Source organism: Trachurus trachurus (genome assembly GCF_905171665.1).
Source record: "Trachurus trachurus genome assembly, chromosome: 1".
NCBI classification, from domain to species: domain Eukaryota; kingdom Metazoa; phylum Chordata; class Actinopteri; order Carangiformes; family Carangidae; genus Trachurus; species Trachurus trachurus.
Window position 1 is genome coordinate 11141292 of NC_139891.1, and position 19484 is coordinate 11160775.

At 40.6% G+C, this 19484-nt stretch overlaps 1 protein-coding gene across 1 annotated transcript; it reads right to left on the minus strand.

The window, feature by feature from the left end:
• Positions 1 to 3705: 3705 nt before the first annotated feature.
• Positions 3706 to 17833, minus strand: LOC310994575 (solute carrier family 24 member 2; the record flags this gene model as incomplete). The annotated part of the gene is made up of 10 exons (XM_083983309.1): positions 17758 to 17833; positions 15557 to 16686; positions 7752 to 7787; positions 7318 to 7429; positions 6937 to 7038; positions 6395 to 6474; positions 6129 to 6263; positions 4935 to 5024; positions 4050 to 4216; positions 3706 to 3955 (listed from the first exon to the last, which is right to left on the minus strand). Exons 2-10 carry the CDS (start codon positions 16472 to 16474, stop codon positions 3706 to 3708), a joined length of 1890 nt encoding a protein of 629 aa, XP_083839435.1. The 5' UTR covers positions 16475 to 16686; positions 17758 to 17833.
• Positions 17834 to 19484: the final 1651 nt, after the last annotated feature.

A 19484-nucleotide genomic window follows, 5' to 3' on the forward strand; every position in this document is an offset into this window, starting at 1 on the left:
CTTTCAGGGGGTCCAGAATTCTTAGCAACGGCCCTGAAAGCATCACTCTAACATTGTTGCCCACTCGGCATCAAACCACTGACAGTAATAATCTCTGCAGGTCTCACAGAGGGTGCACTAAGGGTTACACACTAATTGGGCATCTTGAGCAGAAAATGCATCTAGAAAAGCAGAGAGGTGAGTCTGTCCTTTAAAGGCTGACCTCTGGTGTCCAGTGAATCCCTGTTGCATCACACTGTTCATGGCAGAGAGCCACGCATGCTGCTGTAAGAGGCTTGAGTCAAAGAAAAGCAGATCACATCCTGGTAGATGACGCTGCAAATCTCATCGCTGTTGTGAGGGAGCCTGCGAGGAAACGTGAACTGACTTTTTAAGTGGCTCATTTAGATGTATAATCTTGTGTGACCTTTGCAATTAGACAGTCTATAATGTTACCAGCATTGGTAATATTCAAATACCGACTTGTCCCTGCTTTTCACACAAGCCTTGATCATCATTTGCAAATATTCTGTACTTGACCAGTTTATAGGTCTGTTTCTGACCAGCATTATGACGCAGGTGGTGAAAATTTGAGTTTCCATTTATTTGATCATATAACACTTTATACACCGTTGAATGATATATGTTTTTTTTTACAGTATAATACATGATTCAAGTAGTACATGAATATGATTTCACACTTGCACAACGTACACAGGAAATACAAAAGCATTTTATCATCCGTCATGGTAGTCAAACTGGTTGAGGATTTATTGTTATAAATGTTTCTGAATGCATTCATTCATACTCATGTTTCTCACATTTGGATGAGCCATCAAAGTAACAAATGGTACTGCAGAGACAGACTAAATATGAGGATGGACTCTGAGATTGTACCTTATGTTTTTAAACTATGTGCTGACTACCATTACATACAGGAGCTTATGTACAGTCTCGCTTTACAGTTTACAAACATTTTATACATATACAAAACACAGATTTTTTTTTAAATACGTGGGAACATTTAGGATCATGGACAATTTCTTTTCACATTTAGACAAAAAAAATATCCAATTACGAAAACATAAAAATAAAAAAGTGGTTGGGTAACACAGTGACACAAAAATGTGATTTTTAAACTTTTGGTGACATACAATTGATCTCCTTATAGAGGAAAGAACAAAAAATGTATGCAAATGTATTCCTGAGTAGATCTGAGTGCTCTCATTCTGTATGCTAACCTTCACCAGATTACAGAATATAAAAGTTTCACAGAAAACTTTTTGCAGTACACCAGCTTTCAAAATTATTTATCTCCTATTTGTTTCAGATGCACCAATATGGGGTGTAACAACAGAGGATGGACCTTTAGTGAGCCCCTCTCCAAGACTGATGGAGAATAAATGATCTCTCCTCATTCAGTTTCACGTCATATATTTGATATAGAAAGCAGGGGAAATTAATGGTGACTTTATATACAGTAAATTATTCACTAAGACTTTCTTTAAAATAGATGTCAGCTGATCATTAATGGGTCATGATCTGTTTGTCTAGAGGGATGTTGGTCTCAACTTTTCTAGTATTTCAGGAGCACTGAATCTAATTTGGTCTGTTTGAGATATTCCAGGATGGTTATATACATATTTTAGGACTGTCTGAGTGTTGTAGCTTGTAGAATGGCAGTCAGGCAGCTCAGCATGCGCCAGGCGGTGCAGCTGATGCAGAAAACATCAACAACGCTGGCACTGATATGTGGTTGGGTCACGACTATATCTGCCTCATGTCACAAGTATGTTTCCTTCCCACCTGTGTTTATAGGCAGTTTATAGACTTTGCTCATAAAAGACAAAGCAGGGAAAAAATAAGTAAATCAAACAAATAAACAAAAATAAATAAATAAATGGAAACATCAGCCAAAAAGGGAAAAAAAAGAGAGACAATCACACAATTCCCAAAATTCAGAGAGAAAAAAATGCAAGATTCATGCAAGAAAATGCAAGACTTCTTTGTTGTGGTATTCTTTAACTGTTTAATATTTTTGCAACTGCTTCAGTATATTTGCATTAGATTATTTCATGAAAACACTTTTTTTTTATAACATTTGAATGGAAATATTGTACACTAACTGACTACTGTCTCCCACAGCAAAACCCTAGTAATGCATTTGCTCAATGTTGTTTCTCTCGCTGACACAACTGTAACTCTGATCGAAAGGAATTAGAGGACACCAAAGTTTGTGCCAAAACTAAGTGAACCTCTTTCAATGAGTATCTTCAACAGTGGATTCTTTTAGATTAAAAATATGGGCCTACTTGATGTTTCCTCATACCAGTCTCAGTCTGAGATTTCCCACTGTAGCCTATATCACATACTGAGCGAAAGAAAGTGGAACATCAACATGGCGACAATGGCCCACATTAGGCCTTTTTGATTTGGTACAGTACAAAAGGCCGACAGCAGTGGAAAATCCAAGACAAAAATCTTGCTAGTGCATGACAGTACATGAGTTCTGGTTCCATTACATCATAAAAAAAAACACTAATCATCATTTGTTATCCTGAATGTATCTTCATTATCTAACTGGGATGCAAATGTGACGCTGACCTCTTTGTCATTAGGTGCAATTCCACGCACCAAAGCCATGCACTTTTAGACAGGCGTCTGAAATAATCTCTCCCTCTGTCTCTCTCTCTCTCTCTCTCTCTCTCTCTCTCTCTCTCCCTCTGTCTGTCTCTCTCTCTCTAAAATGATGCATGTAAAGGCAGACAGAAAAAGACAGAAGAGGAAAAAGTCACACTCACAAACGTATAATATGAAAATATAGTTGGGATATACTGATATAAGCAGAAATACTGAGCATGATAAAACTTTAGCCGGTTTAATCTCTGTCCATGCTATCTGTGCTCTATTGAATCTATTTAGCATTCAATGTGTACTATAATAGATATTTATGAATTGGAAAGTAACAATTTCTGCCAAATATGTCCTGAGGTGCCATGCACTGTCTTTGAAAATCATCAACACTGAATATTTCTCTTGTTGATGAAACTGCAAAGCCATACAGGTGGTGGAGCGGACATTGTTAAAGGTCTATTAAGCAGCTTTCACACTTTATGTGCAACCCCCTCCCTCCCCCCTCCCTGTGACATGCAGGATGTACATCTCTCTGGAACTTCAAACAAAAACAAAAAGTCTCTTTGAACCCCCACTGTCAGTTAATTTGCTCAACACGGCTGCTTGCATGAGCAGTGGAGGTACTTCTATCGCCACACAACCCCTTAGTTGAAAAAACAAAACAAAACAAAACAGCTGATGCTCTTCGATTGACGTTTCCATCCTGGGCAGTGTTCATTTCACTTGTCCGTCAGTTGCTCTCAGCTGGTTTGAACCAATAGCAGCTACTGAATGTAGCCACATGGTACAAAGCGAGTGGAGTCTCTCCTGTTGGGTGGCACAAGTCCATTAACGAAGGACTGACCTTCGTGCCACTGCTGGACGGCTGCGATGCACCAGTCTGCACCTGTAACAACCTGTGTGTGTTTGTTGCTTCATCTGTCTGTGCATGTCTGTGTATGTGTTGTCTGTATGGGTGCTGTCTTCTACTGTGTGCATGTGTGAGACAGATGAGTTTGTGTCTGTGTGTCAATCCTATTTTAAATCATTGTGCGCACGAGCACATTCATGTTAGATTTCCATTTTCTGAGAATCAGCAGGATCTGCTCTCTCTCAGATGGTGACAGGGCAGGTGATGACTTTGTCCTCCAGCATGACGCTGACGATGAGGAACACGAAGTAGAGCAGAAACATGAGGAGGCCCAGGATCTTGCTCATTCTCCACTTGCAAGACGCTATGGAGATGATGACGAAGAGGAGCATGAGGAAGAGGAGGACGATGGCGCAGAACAAGCCGTTGCTGCTCACCTCAACCGGCTTGAAGTCGTTGAGGATGTTGTAGACGAGCCAGGGGAACGGCAGACTGGAGGTAACAGAAAGAACAGAGAGGAGTCAATCGGGAGGGAAAAGACACAGCGGATAGAAATGATGTCTTCCTTGTTGTTTGCTGGACTCACCCCACAGTGATGTCAAAGATGTTGGAGCCCACAGAGCTGGACACAGCCATGTCACCGAGGCCTTTTCGTGCCACAATCACACTGGTGATGAGGTCGGGGATTGAGGTGCCAGCTGCTAATATGGTCAGACCCATGATCTCCTCTGTGATAAAAAATGTTTCTCCAACCTGAGAGCAAAAGTTAGACACTTTCATGTTGCAGCTGCGCAAACTTTAGGGTCAGAAAAGTCACTGCTGCTCAGAACATTTTTTTGTCTTGTTGCTAGTTTTGTTTTTTTTGTTTGCATCACTTTACAACTGTTGATTGAACTCAGGTCAGAGGTTCTACTTGTGTGACCCAACTCGACCACAGTGATAAATGCTATGATGTAGCATTGTAGCCGAGCGTCCGCTCTACATCACAGCTGCACAGGCTGTGGTGAAAGCACATTGTCAAAACTTAATGGTGTGCACAGCCACTAATGGTACTGTTTGTTGAGTATAGACAACACTATGAATCATTTTGTTGCAAAAGAAAAAAGCAGCAATAACATGATACGCAGGTGTGCTTCTTCTGTGACCTTGTACATATGGCCCCCTGCTGCAGGGCTGTCTTTGCTTTTGCACTGTTAAAATAGAGCGTTACAGGTTGATCTGGCTGTGGATCAAGACAGATTATCTTGGGACTAGCTGCCATGGTCAGCTGCATCCTCAGCTTCAGAATTAGAATAAAATAGATTATGTTCATGTGACGAAGAACCACAGAGATGAAAAGAAAATGATCTTGAAGGACAGATTTCACAGGCATCTTTGGAATTGTGTTTTGTGAGTGTGTGTTTGTTTAAAAGTGTGTGTGGGTGGGGGTGTGTGTGTGTGTGTGTGGGGGGGGGGGGGGTTGTAGGCCTACCTGGTGAGCCCACCACACCATCAGGTAAGAGAAGGCAGCAATCCAACTGATGGCACCAATGAAAGTTACTGGGAAGAACCTTTTTGAGCTCTGTCAATGAAAAAAGAAAACACATCAACAAATCCATATTTGGCCATGGCCTGGTTAAAGACATAGTTCAACATTTTGGCAAATTCACCTATTGCCATAATCCCTATAGTTTTAGGAGTAGGTTCATTACCTTCAATCAGAGACGTGAGCTGCTCAGCGAACACAATGGAGGTGAATGGTACAGGTCCCCTGTCCCTCAAAACTCATCAAATACACAATCCAACAACTCCAAAATGCTCTTGTCGAGAAGTTGTGACCTGCACATTCGCCATGCTATGAAATAATCATGTATAATTATGTACTGTAACATTACGACACGAAGCAAATACTCTGAACTTGCGCTTTTGAAATCACTCCGCCCAGCAGCCGTTTCTGGAAAGTAGTTCCGGCTACGCATTTGCCTCAAAAAGAACTCCCTCTCATAATGTTACATGATTATTTTATAGCGTGGCGAATGTGCAAATCACAACTTGTCCAAGAGAGCATTTTGGCGTTGGATTGTATATTTGATGAGTTTGATGAGGGGCAGGGGGCCTGTACCATTCACCTCCATTGTGTTACCTGAGCAGCTCACGTCTCTGCCCTGCAGATCTCAAAACAACATGCACCGATAATTAAAGGTAATGAACCTACCGCTTACCGCTATGACTATAGGGATTAGGCGCAATAGTCGTATTTGCCAAAATGTGGAACTATCCCTTTAAAAACCTCATATATCCAATTTATCAGTTGTGAGATGCTAATTATTGGCATAATAAAGCACAAAGTCCTTTACATCACTGTGTGTGGTGTCTAAACGTGTACCCTTTGTATTTAAAGCTTCATTTGGATCCCAGATGTACAACACTAAATCCAATTGTAGAGAAAACTGTGATCAGCAATGAGTCTGACGACAGCAGTAAGACAGGTTGACAAACTAAAGCTCCCCAATTACGTGTGTGAATAATATGACACATATATGGTGAAAAAGCAATTACTGGGAATAGCTGAGTTCCTTATGTATCATAAGAAAGCTTCTCTCTCTGTGTCTTCCTCTATCTCTCTTTCTCTTTCTCAATAACTCTCTTTCGTGGTGTGCGTGTGTGAGTGTGTGTGTGTTGGCACCTCTCTCCTGACGTCTGGTAGTGTGAGCCACAGTGGAAAGACGATGGGCAGGATGAGGAGGTAGGTGATCCTCTTCCTGTTGGTGTCAGGCCAGGCCAAGCTCAGAGGCTGGTCCTCATCCTCCTCTTCCTCACCCTGAGGAAGAGTTCATCAGTTACACCAAATATAACCACATGAGAACGAAGACATCTCTATTTTGCAGGGGAGTCACATGTATATTTCATGTAAGTGTTTTTCTGCTCTTGTATGAGGCTCTGTAATCATACCTCGTCTCCTCCTATGATACCGTTCATGGGTGGCGTGACCTCCACTGCAACATTAGAACTGTTGGGGATGTTTTTATCAGCTTTGAGAGAGAAACAGAGGAGAGAAAAGGTAAATGTTTAAAACAAGAATAGTGTTAATTTTGGAAAATGCCTTATTTTTTCAGCTTGCCCCTTTAGATATCACTGATGCATATTTATGCAATAATGATAAATAAAACAGGCTATAATAGACGAGGCCCTATAATAGATAACATCTGCAAAATAACTGACGGCAGCATTGACATTTTAATATAATCATTGTAACTTCAGTTTAGTTTCACAGTATTCTTATTGAATCAATTCTTCTCTAGCCTGCCCACCACTCTTTGATTCATTTGTAATAAACACACAGATGATTCATGAGTGTAGTCTCTCACCTATAAATAGCTACAGTTCTTGATGATGTTAGTGACTGGCTAATTGAGTTGTAACATGATTTACATGTTGATTGTTGAGCGGCACAAATTGGCTCCCATTTTATAAAATTCATCACTGTCACTCACCTACACCATTGGCATTGGCAGCAGCAGCAGCGGCAGCAGCCTCTTCTTTACACTGCTGCTTGGCCATTTTGTGAAGAATTGATGCTTTTTCTTTGAAACGTCCTAAAACAGGAAAAGGGACATATAAAACAGGACGGCATGTGAGAGGTGGTGATCAAAATGCACTGTACAGTGGAACAAAATGTTTTATTGTGGTAGGACTTGAAGGGGGGAAGAGGTGATGCACATTTTTTATTAATTTAGCCTACCTACTACGCCTAATGTTGTCACACAGTTTAATTGCATGCAGAGGAATCAAATGTACATAATTAATACTCTGTGCTCATTTCACATGATTTGATTATTACATCTTTTTATATTTTGAGTACACTGTACACATACCTTCATCACTGAGGGGGTCCAGTGTGTGTATCATGAGCTGGAAGATGCTGTTTCTCATCAGTGAGTTGTGCAGAGAAGCACAACTGCCCTCTCTCTGCAGTCTGGGTTTTGCCTGCATGCAAACACACCAAAAATGTTTTTATGTGTGCAAATAAACATATGCATAATCATTCCACATTTCAACATCATTCATCATTTCTAGTCATTTTTAAAACGTGTGCAAAGTAAAAAAAAAAAACTCTACAATAAGCAGCTACTCAAATTGTTCAAGTAACATTTCTATTCATCCATCACATTTAAAACTCCTTTTTTTAAATGAACAATCTCACACATTTAGTGCAATGTGAATCAAATCAGACACATTGATTGCCTTCTTACACATTGACCAGGACCAGACAGTGCATAATAATTTTACAAACACAAAACAAACATACCGTCAGCTTGTGCTCATCATCTCCTGGAGCATTTACCTTTAGGGAAAAACACAGAGAAAGAAAACATAATACATACAGTACAGTCCATATACAGTACAGTACATATACCGTCTTTTTAATATACATTTAAATTTTTTTTTTTTTTAATGAATACAGTGACACAAACATACGTGCTATATGCAATCCAACACATTAGACCTGCAAAGAACTCAATTATTTATGACCTGTCTTTGTGTCATGTGACATGTTTATATGACAGCAATTTTGAGTAAGTGTTGCTGTTGGGTTGGATTGCATCTCATCTCACATCAGCGGGGTGGGGAGGGCACAAGTGAAACTCCTACAGACCCTGCTGGACCTTTAACAGGGGTGAAATGAAGATGTAAAATCGCTTAATGGAAACAAGCAGATGGCAGGGGTGGATTTTAGTCAGGGAAACTTTAAGAACAGACACAAAGAACAGGTCTTAGTTTGAGTCAGATAAAACAGATGGCACAGACTCACAAGCACATATGTTTTCTTTTCTTTTTTTAAAATAAAAATGATAATGAATTTCTACTCTATCATTTTGTTGACTGCACAATGGTTAGGAAAGATGACGTGAGCCTTGTTCAGTCCACAATAGGATAATGAAAAGAAAAGGAACCCATTGTTACCAACTCATCAATTTTCTTTCTTCATCAAAATTGAACCATAAATAAATGAATAAACCACGCACAGCCAGAGCCAGAGGTTCCAACATGAAAACTAGGATCCTACACACACGACACACAGAGGAGGACTCACACTAATCTCAACCCCAGCCATTTCTTCAGAGGACTTATACAGCACAGTAGTGTCACCACATAGAGAAACACACACAAACACGCACAGTCCACTGGCTGAGACAGACAGACAGAGACTGCGGTGTGGGTTTGTCAAAAATACAGAGGTGGTGATGTCAGCAGTGGGGATGGTTTAGTGTAGGAGTCAGGGGAATTGGAGATGTTCAAGAAAACAAATGGGAACAGTAACTTTAGTGGGCCCTACAAATGTAACACAGAGTAATGTAAATGTGTTCTTATTTGTACAGACCACAAGACCAACATTATTATCAAATGAATGAGGAGGTTTTCACAGATTATCACAGATGTTATGAATTTTAAGTGTTTCCACCCCTGTCTGATAGTTGATTGGCACTTAAGGTGGAGGAGTCATTTAGGGGCAGATCTGGACAGTTAATTCTTTTTTTCTCTCTTTTGTCTGTTGTATGTTGCTGGTTGGTTTTACTGGAGTATATACGTGATGAAAATGTGTGTGTGTGTGTGTGCCCCTACTTCCTTATATGATGTCTCTTTAGTGTATGCATTAGATTACTTGAAAATAGTAAGACAGAAAAATTAAAGCAAAGAACCAAGGCATTTGTTAAAGGTACAACTTGCAGATTGCACTGTAATGATAGGTCATGTCATGTTAATTCAACAATAATTTACAGTTACTTAGATATTTTTCTAAAATAAGTTAAAATGATAGTTTAGAAATGTGAAATGCTGAAGGTGCTTGAACAGCGTTTAAGCATAACTACATCTGATTATCTGACTACAGTACTGCTGTGCCAGATAATGTTAGTTCTTATAAACTGGACACTTCATTCACCTCTAAAACTCTAGCTATTTTAGCTATTTTATTAGTACTAAAAGGTTCAGGAAGATGTTAATGCACTTTTGTAATTCAAAATAAACTCACTATCTCATCTTGGTCCTTTACTGCACTTATCCGCTCATAATATTTTCAAAGCACTGAAAACTGTGTGAGTTTTCGTAGTTAGAAATATAGTCACACTGCATAGAATTAAAACTCAAGGTGTCGAATGTGACGACACTTAAAACCTTAGTAAGGAGCTGCATTAGCTGCTTGCGCTGCCTCATCTTTTTCCTTAAATAGACATAACACAAAGCTTATGTAAGGAATTGTGGCACGCAGCTGAGCTAACTCTTCCTCTTTAATTTGTACACCCCCTAACTCAAATTATAAAGTACAGATGTCCTACATACACAGTAAGAAAAATAAAACTTAGACATCCAGAGACACTACAGAGAGAGGTGGAGCGTCTTGTTGTTGACACGTTTTCATGATGGAGGCCTCAGAGTTTGAGCAGATAATCCCTTTAGCTTGAATCTGACAAGATACCTGCTGCTGTTATGGCAGCTGAGGCAAAGCTAAAGCCAGGGGTTTCTTTATTTAATGGGCTGTCACACCTATATATACCTGTTATATGTTTCTCCGGTCCAGATTAGTTTGAGGAAGTATTTGTAACTTACTAAATTGCATGAAGATCTCCTGGCTGCAGATAATTTGATGTTCATTGATATCTCTAAATTTACATTAGAGCTGTTGGACTCACCAAACTGAGCTGAACACAGGATATCATTTCAGAAATGTTTTCCCCTGGAACTATAAAGTTAACTAGACAGTATGTAGTAGTGTTTGTGAAGAAAACAATGTCAAAGATGTATAGGACAGAATTTAAGTGGTGGACACCTGTCTGTGTTGGCCATGTGATTGCTGAGCAGTGCAGCTCCTGCCCTAATGGCTGAGGCCAGCTTGGCATTAGTTGATGCTGTCTAACGCTCACATGGCTCCTGAGAGCTGCTGGATAATAAAAGACGCTCAGATGCTGCTGTAGAGTCTGACGGCACTGACACTGGCTTTTCACAACTGTCCTTTGTGTGAAAACCCAGTTTGTGTTGTCATCCAAACATGGTGCAGAAACACATTCAAAAATATGTATATCTGTAACTGCTGGACTAGTCGAAATGTAAACACAGCTGTTAAAAATTCATATAAACCTGAGTGACATCTGCTCTCCGAAAATAACAGAATGTTACCTTGATATGGACATTTTCAGTAGCCTAGTTTCTATTTCTCACAATCAAAATAATTGCTTTAATCAATAGATTAGATAATCGAAAAGGCAAATGTGATTACAAAGTCCATCTATTATGAAGTGCCATGCTGTTATTCTTATCTTGTTATTCCCTGATGAATTGTGATGCATTTCTTAGGTTTCATGGACAATTAAAACCCTCAACTCCACTTTGTCCTATAAAGTACTTTTTTTTTTACTGGCCGACAACGTAAGACAGAGAAAAAAAGATTATATAAAAACTTGCTCTCTTGTATATGTACAGATATACAGTATGTATGGTCAGATTAAGTGTTCGGGACTTCTTCTTTGTCACATTACTGTGTTAATTATTAATTATTAAACAGAATTTTTAATCTTTGAGTAAACTTGGATAATATGCATACAAAATATAATCAACAATGGGAATATCCCTCTGGAATTAAAATGGGTTACTAGAAGCAGCTGATGACTCACTCATGTTATAACAAATAGGATAATAATTTGTGATTTGAGGATGATCTGCTCAGATAAAGAAGAAAGTTTCCCTGAAAGATTTGTGGACGTTGGGCTGAGCTGCTGTTCCGGTTCACTTGTCTCATCCCTGTTCCAGACACCAGAATCCAGGATGGACAGCAGTCCTGAAGCCAGACTTTTATTTACACCAAACTTTCTCTTCATCACAGAAACCATCAACCTGTCAACAGTGAAGCACGATCAGTTCACATTTACAAAATTCAAATCTATCCGTGTGCACTTTCCTGGTCCCTTTGTTCTCTCTCTCTCTCTTTCGTCCTCTCTCTCTCTCTCTCCCGTGTCCACTTGACTGTCCGAGCTGTTGGACTTAGCCAGGATTAATCAGCAGAGATCACCACTTTTAGACTTTTCAAGCCTGTGTGTAAGGCAACTTTCACAGGTCACCGTTCTGTCAAACATTTGTCTTTCACACTGCTCTGTCAGCAAATCCCTGCTACCTTTTTTCATTTTGGTAATTACAACTCAAAGTTCCCCTGCAGCCAGTATAGGCATCCATCAACGATCAACAGCATCGACTTTGAAGCTACTGATAAATAAAAAAGCTGCTTCCTTCTTACATTGACACTGCTGCATTAGGATGGAAGGTTTTGATAAAGATCACATGAAAAGATAATAAGTCATGTTGTGGAACTTAGGCGGACAGCTGCAAGTGTAAGATAAATGAGTTAAGCTTTGTGCTGACCTCAGAACACAAATTTACTGTATGAAGTCAATATATATCTGCACTCTCAATCATTAATATAAGAAACATTACCAAAGATCCCATGCAGATACCAATGCTAATGCTTCCTCTGTTCGATGCCACTTCTTGCATTGTGATCTATGCAGAGCACAAAGCTATATGATTGAGAAGAATTTGCACATTTTCTTAGTTCCCTGCAGAGGAGCTAGGCCGATGTTTGCTGTCGTCACTGCAGGTAAGAAGTTGATAAGGGGATCAGAGAGGATTGGCATCTTTAGTGCCATCAGCGGGCAAACCAACAGATCTTCTCTCTCTCTCTCCTAAACAGACACAGCATGCCACACGTACAATACACAAAACTGCCTGAAACACTGTCAGTCATGCACAAACATAAAAACCACACAATGCAATGAGAATGACTGCAGGCTGGTGAAGGAGCATTCAGTCTTTCTTCTCAGTGATCTGCCGATTCCTGCTCCCCCCAAGGAGCATCAGGCTATTATTAGCGGGGCTAATGGGATTGGAGAGCATTAACCCCAGGGATTATTTAGCTACCAACACATGAGGGCAAGGCAGTTGGACATCAAGTGCCAGACGACAGAAAGAGAAAAGCTGTTCTTGGGTTGAGGTGAGGCAGCCTGAAGAACAGCTGATTCCCAGAAGGGCACAAGTGTCAAACCAGGCTCCTGCAACAACACTGATACTGATAGATGGTTGATCAGTACACAAAGGTATTTGGCTCTCATGTTTAGAAGAAATACAAAGAATATGACATTAGACGTGGATTCTACACCGTTCTAATAATACACTTTCAGCCTGGAAAAATAAAAGATAACAACAACAAAGCCTCTTTTTTCACTGTCTGAAACCGATGGATTACACTGAGATAAAAACATCTTAAATACATTCTTGCCTGAAGAAAATGAAACAAACTGGAGAGTACTAAATCAGCTGCTACCAATCTATAGTTAGAAAAATAATGTAAAAGAGAAGAAAGACATGTGTAATGGGAAGTTTTATTGTTTTTATAAGTAATTAACTGCAATGCAGTAGCAAATAAGTCATAACTCTATAAATCCTAAATAAAAGCAAGTCAGTTTTTCTATCTTACCTAAGCATTCAAAGGAAAAGGTTTAAAGCAGATCCAACCATTATTAGAGGCTAATGATCATAAGCTCATCTGCTGCCTAAATCAAACATCTACTGACCTGAAATACATCCATAGAAATAGTTGCATCATTCTATGAAGTGTTTCAGTCCTTTTTGCATCTTAACAGTTGTTCTGTTTATTTTTTGTATTATTATCTCATATTATAGGTCTATGGTGATTTAAAAAAAAAAGAGATCATTATCTGTACTTAATATTGCCGGCAAAAACAAAAGCAGCACTGCACTGTATACGCCCCTGAAGAACTGGTAATGGGTGATGCTGGTCTAAGCTACGGGCAAGCTGCTCTAAGATCAGCCAACAGTAGTTTTAGCATTTGTCACCTGAGCGCCGTATGAGATTACAACATCAGAGAGCAACAGATCTGACTCCAACTGCACACACAGACAGAACATACAACAGACGGAGAGACAGATGTGAAAAACCAAAACAATGATAAGCTTATTTGTGTGTTGTGTTGAATCTTTTGCACCACATCATCAGCTCGCAGCTCAGTTTAGAAATCCGCCATCAAGCTAATCTCAAAATTATACTCATATCCCATTATCTTCTCCTGCCTGATGTGAAGTGATTGGCCCTATGATTGTGAAGTGACTAATGGTAATTGTAAGTGCGTTGCAATTAGGTCAACAGCATGTCAGTAGAAGACATGCTGAAACAGTAACACTGCACTCTCCGAGTGACAAAATTATGGTTGGTTTTAATTCTTAGAAGTAAAATAGAAAACTACTCTCATGTGTCTATGCTTGGCTAACCCTGGAGGATGATATTATCTGTGTATAATCTGAGTTAGGATGAACAACCAAAGATGTTCTGAAATGATCTTTAGTGTGACTGAGTTGAAACAGAGGACAAACAAAGCTCAGGGCTACAGGTTTCCTACCAGCGTCAGAAGACACTTTACCCAGTGTCATAACCAATACCAAGGGAGCTGGAGGAGGGAGTGTGCTGATGGGGTTGAAGTGATCCTACATGGATTTTCCTTTTGACTGCTTTTACCATGTCTTTGCTTTAATTTTTCCCCTTGATTTTATTACCCAGAGCGTCATCTCTGACATCCATCTCAAATACATCCATCTCCACTATATGTAGGTTTCAGGATTATCAACGTGACATCAGAAATCACCATGGCAAGAGAACAATTACCATGTTTAGGAAAATTCATTGAAAACTGACTGGCATGGGATTAAAAAAGCACTAATGTTGTTTTTGAGAGTCTCAGAATAGAAAGATGAATCCCAATTTGATGACAAATAATTCAATAATTATCAAATTGGAAGAATAAAGGGATAGCTGAATATTGCCTGAAGATCATTATTGTTATCTTTAGTTTGTGTACTTTACTGAACTGGAAACATATGTGTGATACATGTGACCATGTATTTAATAGTAAAACAAAATTACCATATCAAAAGTATTTATACACAAATTGTCTTTGTCTTTTAATCCGTGTCAAATGAGGGCATTTTACTGACCAGCTCTGTTACACCAGTCCTATTCTGATCCTATTCCCTTACTAAAAGTAGTAACTGAAGATGAGGCCTGTTCATAGACTTAGTCAGCACGAAGACACAGCAGTCTGGCTCTGCGTCTGTACTGTGCGAGCTGCACAGGTGGCAAATTAAGACAAATCTTTATATCCTTCCAGAGGAGAATTCAAGAGGGCTTGGCTGCCTGACAGAGTGCTGTCTGTTTAGCAACCTCTGTTTTAACACCTTCTGTGCCTCAATATAACACTCTTGCAGTGTCACGGAACAGGAGCACTATTATACTACTACTACTATACTCAGATGGTTTGATTAATCCCCTCATCCAAATCAAAAACCCACATTAATAATTTCTTAAAGAAAAAACAGAAACTGCATCTTTTATACTTTTTTTATACTACATTTTCACCGTCTTATTCCCCCTGCTCTCTGACATGCTAAACTACTTGGAAAGCTCTTGATGGTTGTTTCTGATGGGGATGCTCCTTCAGTGGTTAGCCAGTAAGAATGGGATAAATGTATGGATGGATTTATGTAGGCTTCAGCTGTTAACAGCCAAGATGGGGTGAAAGATGAGTGCTGTAAGTGCCAACAGTAGGATGGGCACTTCAAAAGAATGGAGGTTAAAGGATGGATGGATGGATAAGAGATGGAAAAATGGATGGATGGACGGATGGATGGATGGATGGATGGATGGATGGATGGATGGATGGATGGATGGATGGATGGATGGATGGATGGATGGATGGACGGACGGACGGGCCGACGGACGGACAGACGGACGGATGGATGGATGGATGGATAATAGATGGATGGATAGTAGATTGATGGATGGATGGATAATAGATGGATGGATAGTAGATTGATGGATGGATGGATAATAGATGGAAAAATGGATGGATGGATGGATGGATGGATAATGGATGGATGGATGGATGGATGGATGGATGGATGGATGGATGGATGGATGGATGGATGGATGGATGGATGGATGGATGGATGGATGGATGGATGGATGGATGGATGGTTCGGTGAAATGGGGCTCACCTTTGGTGCAGTCTCCAGCTCGTCCACCTGGTTGCTTCCCAGTAGGCCCTTGATGAGATGTTCTACACTGGCATTGAACTTCATGAATGTCACGTAGCTTATGTAGCAGCACAGCAGGCTGATACTCTCCCCCAATGTGATTTGATTATCCAGAAAGAAATAGATGAGCATCAGCAAGCCAATGATATAGAATGAGACGTCTCTGAACAGAGGCCACCAGGTGAGGTTCAACACCTCTTTGGAGAACAGGGCGCACATCCCAATCACAAACAGGATGTTGAACACAGCTGAGCCCACGATGGTACCGATACCGACATTACTGTGGGAGACGAAGACTCCTATGACAGATGTGAAAAGCTCTGGGGCTGAACCACCTGCTGCCATGAAGGTGGCTCCTGCTACATCATCAGAGATCTCCAGCTTCTCCGTGATGACAGTGAGTGCTGGGACAAAGAACTCATCACAGACAATGGCTAAGGATATGAACATGTACAACATGCCAAACATATGAAACACCACAAAGCCCTGACGTCTGTCCTCCACGCTGAAATAGTCTGTTGGATAGTCCCCTTGATTCATCTCGTCAGATGATCTCATGGCCACAGGTGTGTCCTCTGGGGCAGCTGAGAGGTTGTGGTACTGCAGAAGAGTTCTTTGGGGCACTGCTGCCTCAGCTGAGCCCTCAGCGGGCAATTCCAGCTCAGAGGCCAACGTTGTGGCCAGCGACAAGGCACTCCATGAACAGACTGTGGAGACCACCACCAGGCTGATGATGAAGCCCATAATCCGTCCAGGCCGCAGCTTTCTCTTGATGCCCTGGTAGTGATGCCTGGTCCACTTGCTGCGAGGGCCCAGAAGAGGAGCAGAGCTGGAGGGAGCCATTGTGTCTCGACTTCTCACGGGTAGCATGAAATCCATGGTGTTTGGCGTAGCTCGTCAGGCAGAGTGGAAGTGTCTGGAGTCCCCCCCAAAGCTGGGCTGGTGGTGCTGGTGGCAACGAGGGCGGGGGTTTGACAGGCCGCGGCGGTTCACCGGTTTGTTTGCATGCTGCTCCCCGGTCTAAGCAGAATGGAAGCCCTGCCGTCTGATTCCTGGATCTAGCCCATTCAAAGGCTTCTTCATATTACTCACTAGAAGACAGAGAAAAAAGTGATACAAATGTAAATGAATGCATTAAATTAGACGAGAATAAATAAAGTTAAGCCTCTTACACGTGGCATGTTGCATTTATTGAACTTTGTCCACTCCTCACATCATCCAGTTGTCACACACTTGCCTTGTTAATTGTAGCGTTGTTAATTGTAGCAAGTGTAATAAGTTCAACCACTGTCCTTAAGGACATTGCCTGTTATTTTGTACCTCTACACTGCTACGTCTTAATTGGATATATACATTGCAAATATACATTTATACAACTACATTATATAACTACTGCACTAGCTGTCTCATAGATGAAGATTCTAATCAATAATATTGTAACAAAATTGACTTTCGGTTCAAGGTTCAGATCAATTATAATAATTGCAGGGCAGGAGTCTAAGAGTCTGTTCTATGTAAACAGACTGTTTATGATAAATCAATGTTGCATCTGAAACTAGTCAGCATTCATGTGGCTATACATACAATATTACATAAATGTCTCTTGCATTTGGGGTTACTGTAACTAAATTGCAACTGATAGTTGATAGTACCAGTATTAATAGCAACAATTCTGCTTAAGTGCTGTGGCCTTTTTGACATTGTGCTGAGAACCTGCAGGGAGAGCTCTCCTTTAGGTGAAGCTTGGACATTAGTGAAAGCTCATTAGGAAGCTATTTAATCTCTGAGAAGATAGATTTAGATTAGCCTTAGGCCCTGCACACTGATGCCGCTGCACACAGTCAAACAACTTTACACCAGCAAATCAAACTGAATAACAACTTAGAAATAAATGTTTTACATCATTTAATCATGAGGCAACCACATGGGGATTAAATGCAATGTCAAAATACATTCTCACAGCTCCTTAATTTAACAATCCAATTTAACAGTCTTAATCCGCAAATCAAACACCAATGTCAGTCATTGTGAAACAAAAATAGGAGAATTTCAGATCCAGCTGTGCTATAACAGCAGTTCTTCAAGAAACACCCTGGACTCTGTTGGAGCAAAGACAAAGTACAGCTATACACAATATGCGCACAAGCATCATTTTCTCATACCACTCTTGGATATTTCCCATTCAGCAGGAAGGAGTCCAGTAGGCAGGCTGGTCCACAGTCTCTGAGTAAATATTCCACTAGTAAATTGAAACCCAAAGGAGAAAGGTCCCGCGGGCTCAGTGTTCAGTCTGAAGATCCCAACAGTAAATCCTCAGTAAGATTTTCCTCCCTCAGCAGAGGTGGAGCTCCAAGACATCAGCTCAGAAGCTGATGTTGCATGTTCCTCCCCCCTTCCACACTGGCACCCTCTACCTCTCTACACCTGCCTTGCCCCCGCCCTCCCCGCCTTCCTCTCTCTCTCCATGTCACTGCCCAAGAATGAGGATCAGTGCTGTCTGTCATTGCCTCTCCTCGACCCCCCCTCCCCGCCCCACTCCCATCTTCCCTATAGTGTCATGTATCATTTCTTCCTGTCTTACACAACGAGCTTACAGCTTGATGGGGCTGAAGCCATCAGATCATAGTGCTGTGCATAAAGCCTTTGAAAACTATCCCAATTGCTCTGTGATTGAATGCACTTGAGCAAAGTTCAGAAGATTTGCTGCATGATATACTTATATCATGTATTAGAGCTTTACAGCTTTACTCACCTAAATTTAAGTCAAACCGACATGTCTTTACTTAAACTAGGGTTTCAAATAGAGATGGAGAGGCACAAGAGACCTTTCCGAATCACACTTAGTCTAGCACATCTTCACTCTGGGATACTGTTTAGATTTACATTACATTGTATTCATATTTTTGGTGTTTTGTTATGATGGTGAAAAATATATATTATACAAAGTCAACAGGGACAATACTTAGTAAAAAGGACAAGTTAAAGTCACAGTGCTATTCTGATTGATATTTCAGCATATTCAAGCTTTGTGAAAGGTACATGGGGGACAGGTCTATTGGGTCTCTGCTGTAGCACCAGGTTGCATGTGTGAAGCAACTGAGGGTTGCCACGCTGTTCAAACCTCAGGATACCCATCAGTTCTGTCAAACAAGCCTCAAAGTGATCCGATGAGTGAGTCCAATTTCACAATTTTAGAATGCATGTTTTGCTAATACCATGCTATAAAGTTAAAGTAACCTTAATAACACCAGTGGAACAAAATAAATTATGTACATGTCACTCTAGAGGTGGTGAGAAAGTATATGCTTTGTAACCTCGGACTTATTATGTAATATAAATGTGGACTTTGGGAAAGTTCCCTGGTGAGTTTTTTTTTCCTGAGCAGATTTCATCCCATCTTTCAATCTTCAATTTGAGTCATTATCAGCCAGTAGGTTGACCTGATGCCACTGTGCCCTCTGTCTTTCATTTCTCATATGTCTAACTGGCTTTGGCTTTGGGAGCAACACCTGCTCTTAAGAGACAATCCTGTATCCTACATTTATAGCACAACAATAAAGACTACTGACATTATGCGAATCTGGACCAATATACAGACAAAGTTCCTGACACTTTGAACTGCAGAATCACAGTGGTGGCTTCCAGGGTAGGAAGCTCTGCTACACAAGGACCAAGGGCTTCCTGACAGTACAGTATGGGCATTTTTGCCGGTCTGGTTACAATAAAGTAAAGTTCAGGTAAGGGGCAGGAGTCAAGCATTTACTTCTGACTCTTAAGGTTAGGGTAAGGCTGAGGGTAATGTATTATGCCAACATGTGTCCTTAAAAGATGTAAGGGTGAGTGTGTGTGGTTGAATCTGTGTGCACGGTGCACAAGCTTCAAGTCAGGT